This window comes from Scyliorhinus canicula, chromosome 3 (assembly GCF_902713615.1).
Source record: "Scyliorhinus canicula chromosome 3, sScyCan1.1, whole genome shotgun sequence".
Lineage (NCBI taxonomy): Eukaryota > Metazoa > Chordata > Chondrichthyes > Carcharhiniformes > Scyliorhinidae > Scyliorhinus > Scyliorhinus canicula.
In genome coordinates this window covers 274,609,402-274,626,991 of record NC_052148.1, presented here as the reverse complement: position 1 = coordinate 274,626,991, position 17,590 = coordinate 274,609,402, and the positions used below count along the sequence as shown (strand labels likewise).

Genomic DNA, 17,590 nt, shown 5'->3' with positions numbered 1-17,590 from the left:
TATTGTAAAAAAAGTCATGAATGTAATTAATTACATTTCCCAAGGAAAGGGGATGCAATGATGTGCATAAGAAATCATGCATATAATGTACACGACCTCCGACCAGCAGGTGGCAGTGTAAACCTTCCATGTGACTCTACCTGGAGGAGTTGGGAGTTAGTCGTGTTAGTGGACTGTCTCATACGTGCAGTAACTCTGGGATAATTTATCAGTAGTTTGTAATATATTACTTATAGTTATCTTTACCACACATTTGTTTTATAATAAATTACTTTAACTAGTCAAGAACTAGATGTTCTAGTGTGCCTCAGTCCTACCGGCCATAACACAAGAAGATGACAACCACCACCTTCCCAAGGCAACTAGAGATGCACAATAAATGTCGGCCTAGTCAGCAGCACCTACATCCCATGAAAGAATAAATAATGTTTGGATGGTACTTACAGCTTTTTACATTGCACTGTGTCATCATTTCATAGATACCTTCCTCTTTGTCATCGTCCAAAGTTTGATGAATATTATAATTACCCGGGGATGTTTCCATCCATTGGTGTGTCTTGTTTGACGCCTGTTTAAAAGCAAACAGAAGGATTGATTCTAATGGTCTGATTAACATACAATGAGTTTTCCCAAAACGTTAGATTGAAAAATAGAACATAGAACATTACAGCACAGTACAGGCCCTTCGGCCCTCGATGTTGCACTGTTCTGTAAAACCCTTCTAAAGTCCCATCTACACTATTCCCTTATCGTCCATAAGCCTATCCAATGACCATTTGAATGCGTTTAGTGTTGGCGAGTCCACTACTGTTGCAGGCAGGGTATTCCACGCCCTTACTACTCTCTGAGTAAAGAACCTACCTCTGACATCTGTCCTATATCTATCTCCCCTCAATTTAAAGCTATGTCCCCTCGTGCTGGACATCACCATCTGAGGAAAAAGGCTCTCGATGTCCACCCTATCTAATCCTCTGATCATCTTGTAAACTAACACCACAATTATTTATTTTTCTTATCCTTTCCTTCAGGCAGTCTCTGACAGTTCAAACCAATTGCTAAGCTCTACGTAGAAATTGGAATTTCTCTGGTGAAGAATTAAAATGCACAAGGTAGATGCTGGGAAACTGGTAAGGGACAACTGGGATTGTCCTCCTCCAAATACAAAACGACAATTTCAGTATTTTCATATAACAAAAGAGAACAAGCATAAGTACCTTTTCACAGTGCTTCATGACACCACAAAGCACCCACGCAGAATGGAGATGATTGGGAAATGTCTCGGTCAATCAGGCCTGGAAACCACACCGCTGTAGATTGACTTTACAAAGGGCTGGATTCTCAGCCCAGAGAATAGTGGGAGAGCCCCTAAATGGGGTTGTTACCGGGCAGCGAATGGAGCGCGATTCTCCAGACCCTGACACCGGACACAGTCTGGACAGCCGCTGGGCGTGAACCAGACTCGCATATTTCAATGATCCCGGGTTTTAGTTGGAGTCTCCGAGGTTCCCAGGATTCGCTGCCCATGCTGGTGCAGCATGAGGCTGGCGGGAATCACTACTGGTTTCCAAAAATGGGGGGGCTTGGGAGACCAGCAATGCCCCAGGGTGGTTGGGGAACAGTGCCCTGGCACTGCCCTCTGGCACTCAGGTTGGCACTGACAAGGGAAGGGGCATGAAGGGGGTCCCTGAAGGGGGCAGGGCCTTAGGCGACCACATAGCAGGTTATCCCTGACTTTGGAGGGAGGGGCACATGCCGGCGAGTATGGATGTGAGGTTGAGTGGGGTGACCGGGTCACCCTCATACCTGCGCGGCGTTGGGGGGGGGGGTGACCTGGACATCTCGTGTTGTGGGGGGGGAGATTCCTTTCTGGGGTCTTGCTGGAATCTTTAGGTCCCCACTCCAGAAAAAAGTCTAAGCGTGGAAGAATTCCGTGAGAATCTCCCAAAGCGCCAAAGAAATGACTTAAGTATGGGTGGATTGGGATAGAAATTCCATCGGAACAGGCGGCAGGAGTCTCCCCTCTTATCCTGCCCAAAATAACATGGAGTTCCCGCCCAACATCATTTTATTGAGTCGCTATCCTCCACTCGATGCATTTTGTTGCAGAAATGATCTGCTTTGCATCGAGAGGCTTTGCTATATTTTTGTCCTGGGTTTTGTTTATCATACACTCCATAAACCGGAGCACCCGGAGGAAACCCACGCAGGCACGGGGAGAACGTGCAGACTGCACGTAGAAGTCACCTAAGGCCGGAATGGAACCCGGGTGTTTGGCACTGAGAGGCAGCAGTGCTAACCACTGTGCCACCGTGCTGCCCAAATAAAGGGTCTTCTTCATGAATACTCTTTTTAAATAGTCTCTGTAGAGAGTTTAAATTAGATTCTGTTTCCTGAGAACTTGTTGAAAGTCCCACCCTGCCTCCCTGCACTTTGTCATTTTTTGCCGAGTGTGGCTTTAGTCTATCTCTAAATACTCAAGATAACCTTAATCTGTCAACATATTTACAGTTAATAGATTTCAAAACAGAATCAACTCAGCGTTCTTCATTCAACTTTGTTCCTATGACCTAGATATGTGACTTTGTTCTAAGTCTTGCCTCAGTGTTCCTCTGAAGCTCACAGGAGCTCATAGCCCACATGATTGGCAGTGTCATTGACTGAGACCCCGAAAATTGGTGAACAAATCTGTCAGTGCTTCAGAAAGAATTTATTGGCAATGTCTTGTGGTTTGATAGATGCTATGTAAAACCTCCGGCATCCCTAATGGCAGTCTAGTGAATCCTCAATGCAGACTTTCCATGATTTTAATGTTCGTCCCTTCTTGTTGCTCACAGAACATTCTAATCATAATATTCCAACAGCAGCCTAACCAATGCACTGAGAAAATTTAAGATTGTTTTTATATAGCTCAGTGGGTTGACAGCTGGTTTGTGATGCAGAACAAGGCCACCAGCGCAGGTTCAATTCCCGTACCAGCTGAGAATTCTGAATTCTCCCTCTGTGTACCCGAACAGGCGCCGGAATGTGGCGACTAGGGGCTTTTCACAGTAATTTCATACTTGTGACAATAAAAGGTTATTACTATTATTATATTGTTGCCAGATCTGTAAGCGGATAGGCTCCTGACTGATCTTGAGTTAAGTAAGAAGTCTTACAACACCAGGTTAAAGTCCAACAGGTTTGTTTCAAACACGAGCTTTCGGAGCACTGCTCCTTCCTCAGGTGAATCGTCAGATTCACCTGAGGAAGGAGCTGCGCTCCGAAAGCTCGTGTTTGAAACAAACCTGTTGGACTTTAACCTGGTGTTGTAAGACTTCTTACTGTGCTCACCCCAGTCCAACGCCGGCATCTCCACATCATGATCTTGAGTTAAGACATTGTGGTACATGATGTTGGAATTGTGATGTACATTGAAGGTGCAAAGATGCTCCATCATTTCCCTCACTAATAGCCGTGGTTAGTGGGTGCACTCTTGCCGCTGGGTCAGTAGGTTGGTTCAAGCCCTGCTCAGAGACTTGAGCCCGTATCCCGCTGTAGTACTGAGGGAGTGCTGCACTGCCACAGGTGCCAGTTTTAGAATGGATGTTAAACCGAGGCTCATCTGCTCCCTCAGGTGGGCAATAAAGACCCTTTGACTATTTCAATAAAGGGCAGTGCCCTGACCAATCTTTGTCACTCAATCACCATCACACAATCACATCATCAGGTCATTATCACATTGCTGTTTATGGGATCCTGCTGTGCCCTGATGGGCTGCTGAGTCTCTTACAGTGACTACACTTCAAAAAGTATTTGATTGGCTGTAAAGCACTTTGGGATGCCCTGAGGTTGTGAAAGTTGCTATAGTAACGCGAGTCTTTCTGTGTGCAGACACTCACCAAGTAAAAGCATGTAGTAAATGACTCTGCTAAGACAGCTCCACACTGAGGCTGCACATAGATAACCATGGCAATCTCAGTAAATGACTCTGTAATGCAACATTATTAATGAAGCTGCAGTCTCAAACTCAATGCCAGCCCTCAGGAAATGACAGACATTATCCTGTTCTTACCTGAGATTGGTTGAATAATGCAGTTCTCATTGATAACTGCCAGATATTCTTTGCCATCATATGGTGCTTCAGATTTCTCATCAATTCTTATTAAACGACATCAGCTATAATTGTTGTGAAGCCCATTGTCTGTTCTGGAAATGAACATTGTTCTGCTACATCGTCTCTCTTTGTTCCTGCCCCAGCTCACCTGCTACTTGGATCGGCAGAGGCTTGGAGGGCCGAAGGGCCTCTTCCTGTGCTGTACTCTTCTTAGTTCTTTAAACCCTTTGCCATCGTTTGGTTACCCCCCAGAATTGATGATTCCAATGCTCTCTTGACTGGCTTATCACTCTGAAAACTTTAGTTCATTTAAAACTCTGCTATCCTAACTGACCTCAATTGGAGTCCTGTTCACCCACCACCACGGTGGATGCTGATCTACTCTGGCTATCCTGGTTTTCAAATCCCCCCATGGCCATTCCCCTCCCCATCTCTGTAACCTCCCCCGGACACACAACCCTCCGAGATATCTTCCCTCTGTTCCAAAATAATAATAATAATAATGCCACAAGTAGGCTGACAGTAACGCTGCAACAAAGTTACTGTGAAAAGCCCCTAGTCACCACATTCCGGCGCCTGCTCGGGTACACAGAGGGAGAATTGAGAATGTCCAATTCACCGAACAAACACGTCTTTTGGACTGTGGGAGGAAACCGGAGCACCCGGAGGAAACCCACGCAGACACGGGGAGAACGTGCAGACTCCGCACGGACAGTGACCCAAGACGGGAATCGAACCGGGGTCCCTGGCGCTGTGAAGCAACGGTGCTAACCACTGTGCCGCCCTCTCAAAGCTAACACCTCTCAAATTTTTTTCCGCTCAAATCAATTTAAAAAAAATTTTGTGGCTTCTGTTTTATTTTTCTAATTGCCTTAAATTTGTGTGCTCTGGTCACCAAACCTCCTGCCAATGGAATTTGTTTTTCTACCTATGCTGTCAAAATACTTCACAATTTTGATCAACTCTTATTAAATCACCCCTTAACCTTTTCTGCTCAAAAGAGAACGAGCCTAACTTCTCCAGTTTCTCCATTTGTACAGATTTAGCACCCTGCAAAATTCGGCACTTTAATGAAAGATTTCTGCAATTGCCAGTAAACAATTTTCTTTGAACAACAGGGGCAGCACGGTAGCATGGTGGTTAGCATAAATGCTTCACAGCTCCAGGGTCCCAGGTTCGGTTCCCGGCTGGGTCACTGTCTGTGCGGAGTCTGCACGTCCTCCCCGTGTGTGCGTGGGTTTCCTCCGGGTGCTCCGGTTTCCTCCCACAGTCCAAAGATGTGCAGGTTAGGTGGATTGGCATGCTAAATTGCCCGTAGTGTCCTTAAAAAGTAAGGTTTAGGGGGGGGTTGATACGTTGACTTGAGTAGGATGATCATTGCTCGGCACAACATCGAGGGCCGAAGGGCCTGTTCTGTGCTGTACTGTTCTATGTTCTATTTTCTATCAGACCGCTTTTACAAATACACATTCTTGGCAAGAAGCCTCGCCCTGTGGGACACACATTAGGAAATCAGCTCTCTACATATTCCCAATCCACTGCCAGTACCAGGCTTGCTAAACTAGCTCTTATATAATAAAAATATCAGTGTAGGTCTATTGATTTGCCAGTGGAATCCCAATAAGCACTTGTTTTTGCGATGGTTTATCTAACTTACAGCAGTGACCTCTACCCTTAGATGACAGATATTGGGCTAAAGTTTATGTGGGGGCTGTGAAATTTACCCTTCACTGGGGACACCTGACGACTGACACACGCCTTTCAAAGTCCTGCCGCCTTCCTTCCTACCTGAGCACTTGGCGGAAAAATAATTTAGCAACAGCTGTTTAGTCTTAATTAATCAACAATATGGGACTGATGATAATTCTTATTGACCTTTTACACAGATAATCGTGTCTGTGTTAAAATGGGATGAGACTCTGTAATATTTGCATGGAATTGCCTAATTTACATTTGAAACCACCATAATTGCAAACAGTAGGTCTGTGCTGTCGGATAAAAGGAGGTTTTCAAGAAATCGTTTGCAGCACTGTGCCAAAACACAAGAAACAACAGACTTTTGATATTACCTGAAAGAACAAATCACATTCTGCCTACGCATTCACTACAAATAACTGTTTCTCCTTTTCCCCCTTTAAACTGCTGTAGCCTAGCAACAGAAGAATTCAGGTCCCAATTTATTGTTCTCTCTGTTATTTTCCATTGATATCAGGCAGAATGACAAGAGGGTTGCAAAATTGCAGGTACTAAATAATTTATAAGATATCCATTTCAATAGTTTTAACACTGACATTATAAATAAAGAAAGCAAGATTGTTTTCACTGACAGTCGCTTCGTATTTGCACATTTTATTGTGTCAGTAAATGTCCTCTTTTGGTCGGGTGGGCAGTATGGAGGGGGTGGTGTGGGTGGGGGGGGGGGTGAGATGTGGACCGAGGGCAGCACCAAAGCCACTACCTACAACCTGATCATAAAAGAATGAAAACACCGGTTGAAAGAGTCAAAATACTGTTTTCTTCTGAATAATCAGATGATAGGAATGTTCGTGTAGGTCAGTAATTGTTCATTTTACATACCTTAGAGAGGGCATGTTTCAGCAGGTTGAATATTTCCAAATCCTGGCAATGTTTTTGTTGGGCTTACACATGCAAGCTGTCAGAACCACTTGAGATAGATTTACATCAAATTTCGAGCCCAGGGACAGACCATTCGGGCCAACTAGTCCACGCTGGCACTCCACACATCTCCTCCCATCCCTCTTCATCTCACTCCATCATTATTCCTTTCTCCTCTGTGTGTATCCTTTTCGGGGCAGGTTTAGCACAGTGGGCTAAACAGCTGGCTTATAATGCAGAACAAGGCCAGCAGCGTGGGTTCAATTCCCGTACCAGCCTCCCCGAACAGGCGCTGGAATGTGGCGATTAGGGGCTTTTCACAGTAACTTCATTGAAGCCTACTTGTGACAACAAGCGACTATTATTATTATATTATTATTAAATGCATCCTCAATATTCACCTCAACTACTCCCTGTGGCAGCGTGTTCCACAATCTCACCACTCTCTAAAACGCATTGACAGAAGACAAAGGGTGGTTGTGGAGGGTTTTTCAAACTGGAGACCTGTGACCAGCGGTGTGCCTCAGGGATCGGTGCTGGGTCCACTGTTATTTGTTATTTGGATGAGAATATAGGAGGCATGGTTAGTAAGTTTGCAGATGACACCAAGATCGGTGGCATAGTGGATAGTGAAGAACATTATCTAGGATTGCAACAGGATATTGATCAATTGGGCCAGTGGGCCAATGAATGGCAGATGGAGTTTAATTTAGATAAATATGAGATAATTAGATAATTTAGATAAATGATGCATTTTGGTCGATCAAATCAGGGCAGGACCTACTCAGTTAATGGTAGGGTGTTGGGGAGAGTTACAGAACAAAGAGATCTCGGAATACAGGTCCATATCTCCTTGAAGATGGAGTTGCAGGTGGACAGGGTGGTGAAGAAGGCATTCAGCAGGCTGGGTTTTATCGGTCAGAATATTGAATACAGGAGTTGGGACATCTTGTTGAAGTTGTACAAGACATTGGTAAGGCCACACATGGAATACTGTGTTCAGTTCTGGTCACCCATTATAGGAATGATATTGTTAAACTAGAAAGAGAGCAGAAGAGATTTACTAGGATGCTACCGGGACTTGATGGTTTGAGTTATAAGGAGAGGCTGGATAGGCTGGGACTTTTTTCCCTGGGGTATAGAAGGCTTGGGGGTGAACTTATAGAGGTCTATAAAAGAATGAGGAGCATCGATAAAGTCAACATATTTTCCCAAAGGTAGAGGAGTCTAAAACTAGAGGGCAAAGGTTTAAGGGGAGAGGGGAGTTACACAAAAGGGTCCAGAGGGGCAATGTTTTCACACAGAGGGTGGGGAGAGTCTGGAACGAGCTGCCAGAGGCAGTAGTAGAGACGGGTACAAATTTGTCTTTTAAAAAGCATTTAGACAGTTATATGGGAAAGATGGGTATAGGGGGATAGGGGCCAAATGCGGGCAATTGGGACTGGCTTAGTGATAGAAACTGGGCAGCATGGACAAGCTGGGCCGAAGGGCCTGTTTCTATTCTGGAAACATCAATGACTCTCTGGATAATTCCTGATTAGGGGGTTGGGATTTTCTGGTCTCGACTGTTTCAGGATTGGAAATTCCTGCCCAAGGTCAACAGATCTTTTGCAGATCCGTCAGATTTTCCGATCCGCCTGTGATGCTTCCCGCAGCAGGCCGGATTGGGAGATCCCACCCTGGGATTGAAAGATGGAAGAGACTCTGAGGAGTGCCAACACCTGGTGGGCCCCTAATTGTGCTTGGCCACGCCCATCCCCTTGACGATACAGCTGTGGTATGAGGGTGTCCAGAGGGGCGGCCTGGGTGGGCTCCCTAATAACCAGAGGCTCTGTGAACATTCACAGGACACAGTGAGCAGTCAGCAGAGTGAGCAGTCAGGGGCCTGTAAGCAGCAGCAAAGGGGTGCGTTTAAAGGACAGACGGCAGCAATGGGGGACTGAGCCAGGCCACCCCAATCCCGAGGGGGACACCCCGAGTCCATGGACTTTGCACCATGTCGATCCCTGCTACTGCTCCGGACCGGCAGCCTCCCCGCAGAAGGCCTGACAGTTTTCATTGATTCTTCAGTGTTTATTCATCCTCCCACTCCCCCTCTGCAGCCATGGGGCCCAGTCCATGGGGGGAATTCTCTGCAAGGCCCGACGCCATTGTGAAACCTGGAGAGGTTCACGACGGCGTTGGAAGACTCTCCCGGCCCCCTATTCTCCCCTACCCGGGGGGATAGGCGGGCAGTACCGGGAAACTCGGCGGCCGGGCCTTGTCCCTGGCTTCAAGGCCCGGCGCACCAAGAATGACGTCACGGCGGAGCCTAATAACGTCAGCCGCGCATGCGCGGGTTGGACAGCTCAATCCCGCGCATGCGCGGTTGCCGTCTTTCCCCTCAGCCGCCCCGCAAGACGTGGCGGCTTGATCTTGCGGGGTGGCGGAGGGGAAATAGTGCGTCCCCTTGAGACGCCGGCCCGACGATCGGTGGGCACCGATCGCGAGCCCGTCCCCTCCTGAGCACGGTCGTGGTGCTCGATCCCCGATCCGCCCCCCCACAGGCCCCACACTTACCTGGCGCGCCATGTTCACGATGCAGCGACCAGGTGTGGTTGCCGCCATCGTGAACAGGTCGGGAACGGCATCCGGGTCGGAGAATCTCTGAACAGCGTGTTGGAAAACCGGACACGCCATTTTGGGGGGGGGGTGGGAGAATAGCGGGAGGTGGGGGAGTGGACCTCCAGCTATTCACCCACCCGTCGTGGTTGCGGAGAATCGTGGCCCACGTTTGCAAATATTTGGAGTAATTCACGCCCATGAGAATTCTGCCAAGGAGGGGCGGAACATCGCAGAGGGGCGGAGCATACTGTCTTCAACCCACTAATCAGATTTTAATGCATGCAAATGCCGGTTTTGCACGCCAGCGCGTGGCGTAGACCTCGTTTCCGCCACCAGGGAGGGCTCCAGAATCGGTGGCGGGCATGAACCTGGATTTGCGCATGATGCCTGATTCTCTGCCCGGTCGCGATTCGTGTTACCGCCATCGTGAGGCGGAGAATCCAGCCCAAGGATTAGATCCGGAGACCAAACTCAAATTGGTCTGATTGAAGTGAATTTAGACAAGACCAACGTCAGATGCCTTCTGACCCCCATGACCCCTGTTTCTTCTTGTGTTGTGTTCTTCTTGAGTCCTTATTGGAGGATAAATGACACGCCTGCTTTCACTGTGCATTAACCACCAATCCATGATCCTTTAAAGCTGATCCCAGATTTCTTGCTCAAAAGTTGCTTTGGTCTCAGTGTGGGAAAATGGGCAACAGCCTGAATTTTAGGCCCAAAGTACAATTGGACACTTTGAATTAAGAATTGGACATTTTAAATCACAGTGACAGTCAGCCCACAGCCAGGCCTGATGGGAATTTGAACAGCCAAGTTCAAATGCACGATGCAGAGATGGACAGTCGGGCAAGTGTGGGCCAGCCCTGTAAACAGGATATCAGGACATAATCAGTCCCACTCAAATGGATCGATTATTGTGGATTTCCCAGGTGAAGCGAGACTTTCTGGCACCCAGATTTTCTGCCGTCACCATATATGGAGTAAGGTTACATGAGGATAATATACTTGGAGCTGGACCCCGGGGGTTGGGTTCCTGATGTCCTGCAGTGATGCAATCGGCAACTCCATCGCCGTCCCGAGACCTCATTGGCTGAGGGCCAGAGAACTTTCTGGAAAGGCACGAAGAGGAGTATAAGAATCAACCACCAGGACCCTCCGCAGTGAAGACCCGATGCCGAGACAACAGAGAAGATTTGACAGAGGACCAGAGATGGAAGGATGTAGCGTGCAAATCCCACCTTCACGGACGGAGGTCCTGAGACACCCGAGATTCAGAGAATTGGACCCAAAGCTTGATTGAGGTCATCGGCACGGGTAGTATTAAGAATCTTGGGATTAATATTGTTGGGATAATTTAAAGGGCGCGACTGTTTTTACTGTGTGTCATAATAAATTTGTATTTATTCTTTGTTCATCTCGCAAATAAGGGGACTAGGCGCCGGAGTGTGGCGACTAGGGGCTTTCACAGTAACTTCATTGCCGTGTTAATGTAAGCCTACTTGTGATAATAAAGATTATTAATTAATTAAATCTGGGTTAAAGGTTTGAGTAATAAACTGGTCGAAATGGCTGAAGTTTTACAAGTAGTGACGTGGACACGTGCTTATAATAAAGTAATGTTTACAGCTCCCCCCCCCGGGCCCCCCCCCCCCCCCCCGGGACCCCCCCGCCGGGACCCCCCGCCGGGACCCCCCCCGCCGGAACCCCCCCGCCGGGACCCCCCCCCGCCGGGACCCCCCCCGCTGGGACCCCCCTCCCGTCGGGACCCCCCCCCCCGCCGGGACCCCCCCGCCGGGACCCCCCCCCCCGCCGGGACCCCCCCCCCGCCGGGACCCCCCCCGCCGGGACCCCACCCCCGCCGGGACGCCCCCCCCGCCGGGACCCCCCACGGCCGGGACCCCCCACCCCCGCCGGGACCCCCCCCGGCCGGGACCCTCCCGCAGGGACCCCCCCGCCGGGACCCCCCCCACCGGGACCCCCCCCCACCGGGACCCCCCCCCACCGGGACCCCCCCCCACCGGGACCCCCCCCCCCCACCGGGACCCCCCCCGCCGGGACCCCCCATGCTGGGACCCCCCCCGGCCGGGACCCCCCCCGCCGGGACCCCCCCCCCCGCCGGGACCCCCCCCCCCCGCCGGGACCCCCCCCCGCCGGGACCCCCCCGGGACCCCCCCCCGCTGGGACCCTCCCCCGCCGGGACCCTCCCCCGCCGGGACCCTCCCCCGCCGGGACCCCCCCGCCGGGACCCCCCCTGCCGGGACCCCCCCCCCGCCGGGCCCCCCCCCCCCCCGCCGGAACCCCCCCCCCCGGAACCCCCCGCCGGGACCCCCCCCCCCCCCCCTCCCCCCGCCGGGACCCCCCCCCCCCTCGCCCCACCGGGTACGGGAGAATCCCGCCCTGTATCTTTATGAGAAGCCCGGTATCACAAACATATTTTCAAACTATCGTTTCCCGGTGGCTGGAGTGAGTTTGTGTGACAGTTAATTGAAGTAACAACTCTCAAATCCAATCCTCTAGATCTTAAAACTTCCCTTTCATTCAGAAGTCGTCATTTATTATTACCAAATGTCTTTAATCGAGGCAGGACGATCTTGACCTAACATCATCTTCATTTCTCAGCTCATTGAATTTGACATTCTTCAACAATCTACCTCAGCTGCCCAAACATTCGCCTCACAGTCTGAACCAACCAACCAAATTTAACAAAGTTGGCAATTTGACACGTGAATTGTAGCGGGGATGAAGGATGTTCGTGATTTGGAGAGATTGCAGAAAGTGGAGTTGTTCTCCTCAAAAAAAAGTATGAGGTGATTCATTTTGGAAGGAGTAACAGGAAGACCGAGTACTGGGCTAATGGTAAGATTCTTGGTAGTGTGGATGAGCAGAGAGATCTCGGTGTCCATGTACATAGATCCCTGAAAGTTGCCACCCAGGTTGAGAGGGTTGTTAAGAAGGTGTAGGGTGTGTTAGCTTTTATTGGTAGAGGGATTGAGTTTCGGAGCCAGGAGGTCATGTTGCAGCTGTACAAAACTCTGGTGCGGCCGCATTTGGAGTATTGCGTGCAGTTCTGGTCGCCACATTATAAGAAGGATATGGAAGCATTGGAAAGGATACAGAGGAGATTTACAAGGATGTTGCCTGGTATGGAGGGAAGGTCTTATGAGGAAAGGCTGAAGGACTTGAGGCTGTTTTCGTTAGAGAGAAGAAGGTTAAGAGGTGACTTAATTGAGGCATACAAGATGATCAGAGGATTAGATAGGGTGGACAGTGAGAGCTTTTTTCCTTGGATGGTGATGGCTAGCACGAGGGGACATAGCTTTAAATTGAGGGGAGATAGATATAGGACAGATGTCAGAGTAGGTTCTTTACTCAGAGAGTAGTAAGGGCGTGGAATGCCCTGCCTGCAACAATAGTGGACTCGCCAACACTAAACGCATTCAAATGGTCATTGGATAGGCATATGGACGATAAGGGAATAGTGTAGAGGGACTTTAGAGGGGTTTCACAGGACGGGGCAACATCGAGGGCCGAAGGGCCTGTACTGCGCTGTAATGTTCTATGTTCAGGGCAGAGGCCATAAGACCATAAGATATAGGAGTGGAAGTAAGGCCATTCGGCCCATCGAGTCCACTCCGCCAGTCAACCATGGCTGATGGGCATTTCAACTCCACCTACCAGCATTCTCCTCGTAGCCCTTAATTCCTCGCGACATCAAGAATTTATCTATCTCTGCCTTGAAGCCATTTAGCGTCCCGGCCTCCACTGCACTCCGCGGCAATGAATTCCACAGGCCCACCACTCTCTGGCTGAAGAAATGTCTCCGCATTTCTGTTCTGAATTTACCCCCTCTAATTCTAAGGCTGTGCCCACGGGTCCTCGTCTCCTCACCTAACGGAAACAGTTTCTTTGCGTCCACCCTTTCTAAGCCATGTATTATCTTGTAAGTTTCTATTAGATCTCCCCTTAACCTTCTAAACTCCAATGAATACAATCCCAGGATCCTCAGCCGTTCATCATATGTTAGACCCGCCATTCCAGGGATCATCTGTGTGAATCTCCGCTGGACACGCTCCAGTGCCAGTACATCCTTCCTGAGATGTGGGGCCCAAAACTGGACACAGTACTCCAAATGGGGCCTAACCAGAGCCTTATAAAGGCTCAGTAGCACATCGCTGCTTTTATATTCCAACCCTCTTGAGATAAATGACAACATTGCATTCGCTTTCTTAATCACGGATTCAACCTGCATGTTTACCTTTAGGGAATCCTCGACTAGCACTCCCAGATCCCTTTGTACTTTGGCATTATGAATTTTCTCACCGTTTAGAAAGTAGTCTATGCTTGGATTCTTTTTTCCAAAGTGCAAGGGGAGAATGGTTAGGAATTGTGAAGGTTTTGATGGATTAAGAAGAAACTGTCTCCTTTGACAGGATGGTCCATACCAGAGGAACAGATCAAGGTAACGGGCAAAAGAGCAACAGGAGCGTTTTTATGCCTCTCTTTAAGGTAAATAAAGAAATAAATCTGCCCTGTTGGTGATCACAGAGGAAGTGATGGAAAAATGGGTGTGAAATGCCAATGCCCGATTGGCTCCCTGCTGATGGATATGTCATGGGATCTTTTAGCGTTGGTGTTTGCATCAAAAAAACCCCACAAAGACCCAGACATCTGTTTCAGGGGCAGTTGCTTAGGAATGCTGAAAAAAATGACCGGATTCTCCGTTTGTGCGACTATGGCAGGATTTTCCATTACCCGAGGCCGATATCGTAATTGGCGATCGGGTAGAGAATCCCTTTTGATGCCGAAGTCGGGGGCGGTGCCTGTTTTCGGATGCTCCAAAATGGAGCAAAATGGCATAATCGGTGACTGTGGCGCACGCCGTTGGGACGGCCTCAGGGCATCACCTGAAGGCCCTTCCCCGATGCTCCGCCAACGATGGGCCGACTCCTTGACGGCGTGCGACACGTGTGCCCTGAGTTTTCATCAAGCTCCCGTGGTGGCAGCGGACTGTGTCCGGCGGCGTCACATTGGGGGAGGGAAGGGTCCCGCTGGCCGGGGGGAGCTTCGGTGGGGGCTGGGGGGGCTGGTGAGGGGTGGTCCGGGGGTGGCGAGGGGGGGCTACAGGGAGGCGCTATCTGGAAGGTCGGGTCCGCGTGGTCGGCACCATGCGTGTTGGCGGCAATGGACCCGGCCATTCTCTGGCCGTTATTGGACTGGGAGCTGGGAGTTTTACCCGGCACTGCTGCTCGCCTCTCACTGGTGCCGGAATCGGTGAGGGTTCGCCGATGAATTTGGTGTCGTAAACTGTTCCCACGCCGGCGCCTAGCCGCAGAATCAGAGAATCCAGCCCTATGTTCTCCCACCGGAGATGAATCGCACCTGATTTGCGCTAACATTTCACTATCCCGATCCATGCAAATTTACACATGGTGAGGATTACAAGGGATTCCCGAGGGAATCAGACTGCCATTCTGAGTGGGTTTCCCGATAATGAGGTACCGCCGATGCCCACCCACCCCCGCGTCACAATGCAGTCCCCCTTCTGTAAAGAAGGGAGGAAACGCGGGTTCGCCGTTAAATGAGAGGACCAGCAAAAGCACTGACAAGGTGGCAGATGGCAGACCGCGTGGTGGGGCCGCACTGCTTACGGTGGAAAAGATGACCAAGGTGATGGAGCTGGAGAAGCAGTTTGCGAGGCACATGGAGGCTTTGAGGAAGGAGACGGCGATCGCACTGAAGTCATTAGTGGAGGAGGCAATCGCCCCGGTGAGGGTGGCGGTGGCAAAGGCATCGGCCGAGGTGAGAGAGCAGGGCGAGAAGATGAAGGAAGTGGAGGAGGCCGTATTGCAGCACAGCGACCAGCTCACCTCGATGGGGGACGAGCTACGGAGGGTGGTGAAGGTCAACAGAGGACTCCGAGCAAAGCTCGAGGACTTGGAGAACTGCTCGAGGTGGCACAATGTGAGAATTGTGGGCTTGCCCGATGGGACAGAGGGCTCGAGGCCAACAGAGTACTTCGCTAAGAAGCTGGTGGAGTTGATGGGGGAGGGTGAAGAGCACTCCCGGTATGAACTGGACAGAGCCCATCGGTCGTTAAGGCTGAAACCCAAAGTAACCGAGCCGCCGAGAGCAGTAATTATCTGCTTCCATAAATACCACATGAAGGAGAAGGTGTGAAACTGGGCGAAGCAGAAGCGGGAGGTACAGTGAGATGGTGAGAGTTCGGATTTACCAGGACTGACGGTGGAGTTGGTAAAGTGACGAGCGGCGTTCAGCCGGGTGAAGGCGGCAGTGTACAACAAGGGACTGTGATTTGGTATGGTATACCCGGCAAAGCTGAGGGTGACGTATAATGCCAAAGATATTTATTTTGAAACGGGGGGAGGCAGCTGAGGCGTTCATTCTTTTTTTTAGTTAGAATACCCAATTAATTTTTTCCAATTAAGGGGCAATTTAGCATGGCCAATCCACCTACCCTGCACATCTTTGGGTTGTGGAGGTGAAACCCACGCAAACACGGGGAGAATGTGCAAACTCCACACAGACAATGACCCAGAGCCGGGATCGAACCTGGGACCTCGGCACCGTGAGGCTGAGGCGTTCATGAGGGCAGAAGGCTTGGGACAGACATGAGGGGCGCGATTCTCCGCCCCCCACGACGGGTCGGAGAATAGCCGGAGGGCCTTCCCGACATTTTTCCCGACCTCCCGCTATTCTCCCCCCCCCCCACGGCCGCCCCACGACACGAATCGCTGCTTGCCGTTTTTTTACGGTGAGCAGCGATTCTTCCCTATCCGATGGGCCGATTTCCCAGGCCTTTACGGCCGTTTTCACGAATTTAAACACACCTGCTATCACAGTTCGTGAAAACGGCCGCAAAGTGCCATTCTGCACAACCATGCCACCGATTGGCAAAAGGGTACGCTTCGAGATGGAGAAGGTGGTGGCAGATCAGGGGGGTAGATATGTGATTGTGACAGGGGCGCTGGACGGGAGGTTAGTGGCGCTGGTAAGTGTATACGGCCCCATTTGGGATGATGCGGGATTCGTAAAGAAGGTGTTTGGGGCCAACCCCGACTTGGACACACACAAACTGATTGTGGGGGGGGGGGGTTGGACAGGTCACGGCCGCGCTCGCTGGTCCCATTGGGGGGGGGGGGGGGGAGAAGGTGTTGGCTGGGCTAATGGTGGAAAGGGCGGGGTGGACCCTTGGATGTTCCTGCACCCAGGGGAACGGGAGTACTCGTTTTTCTCAGCAGTCCATAGGGTATACTCTCGGATCGACTTGTTCATGGTGGGGAAGGTGCTGCTGGCTGGGGGTAAGGGGACGGAATACTCGGCAATTGCAGTGTCAGATCATGCTCCTCAATGGGTGGAGAAGGGGATAGTACAGAGACCAGGGTGGAAGTTAGATGTGGGACTGTTGGGGGATCGAGGGTTCTGTGACAAAATTGAAAAAGTAATCAAGGAATTTGTAGGTTTTAACTGTACGGGTAAGGGGTCGAAGGCGGTCGTCTGGGAGGCTCTAAAGGCGGTGGTGAGGGGTGAGGTGATCTCGTTCAAGGCTAGGCTAGACAAAGAGAAGAGGTTGGAACGTCAGAGGGTAATAGATGAGATGCTGGAGGTAGATAGGAGGTATGCAGAAATTGGGGACCCAGCGAAGTTGGAAAAGAGGAAGGAACTCCAGGCAAGCTTTGACTATCTACCAGGAAGGCGGTACGCCAATTGAGGCGAGCCAGGGGGGCAGTTTACGAGCATTGAGAGAAGGCGGGCCATATGTTGGCAGGTCAGCTCCTGAGGGAGGCTGCAGCAAGGGATATTGTCCAGGTGTGGGACAGGGCAGGGAAGTTGGTGGTGGCTCCGGATCTGATTAACAAGGTCTTTAAGGAATTCTATGAGAGGTTGTACAGGTCAGAGCCACCTGGGGGAGGCTGAGGGATGCAGGAATATCTAGATGGGTTGGAGTACCCGAGGTTAGGGGAGGGGGATAGGGCTACATTAGAAGGAGCGATAGTGGAGCAGGAGATAAAGGATGTGATTGGGAGGATGCAGTCGGGGAAGGTGGCAGGGCCGGATGGGTTTCTGGTGGAATATAATAAAAAATTCAAAGATAAGTTGGTACCGCTGAAGGTGGGGATGTTTGAGGAGGCGATAGGGAAGGGGGTTTTGCCACAAACTTTGGGGCAGGCATCAATTTCACTGTTGCTTAAAAGAGATAAAGTTCCGACGGAGCGTGGGTCGTATTGGCCCATATCACTTTTAAACATGGACGCAAAG

General features: G+C 50.4%; 1 protein-coding gene across 3 annotated transcripts in view; it reads right to left on the bottom strand.

Moving 5' to 3' along the window:
- The window catches only part of LOC119963566 (B-cell scaffold protein with ankyrin repeats-like), a 332,413-nt gene that overhangs the window by 64,816 nt on the left and 250,007 nt on the right, over positions 1-17,590 (bottom strand). For all 3 annotated transcript variants that reach the window (XM_038792883.1, XM_038792884.1, XM_038792882.1), the window contains exon 9: positions 445-568. In XM_038792883.1, the coding sequence (XP_038648811.1) occupies positions 445-568 (124 nt within the window). The remainder of the gene's footprint in view (positions 1-444; positions 569-17,590) is intronic.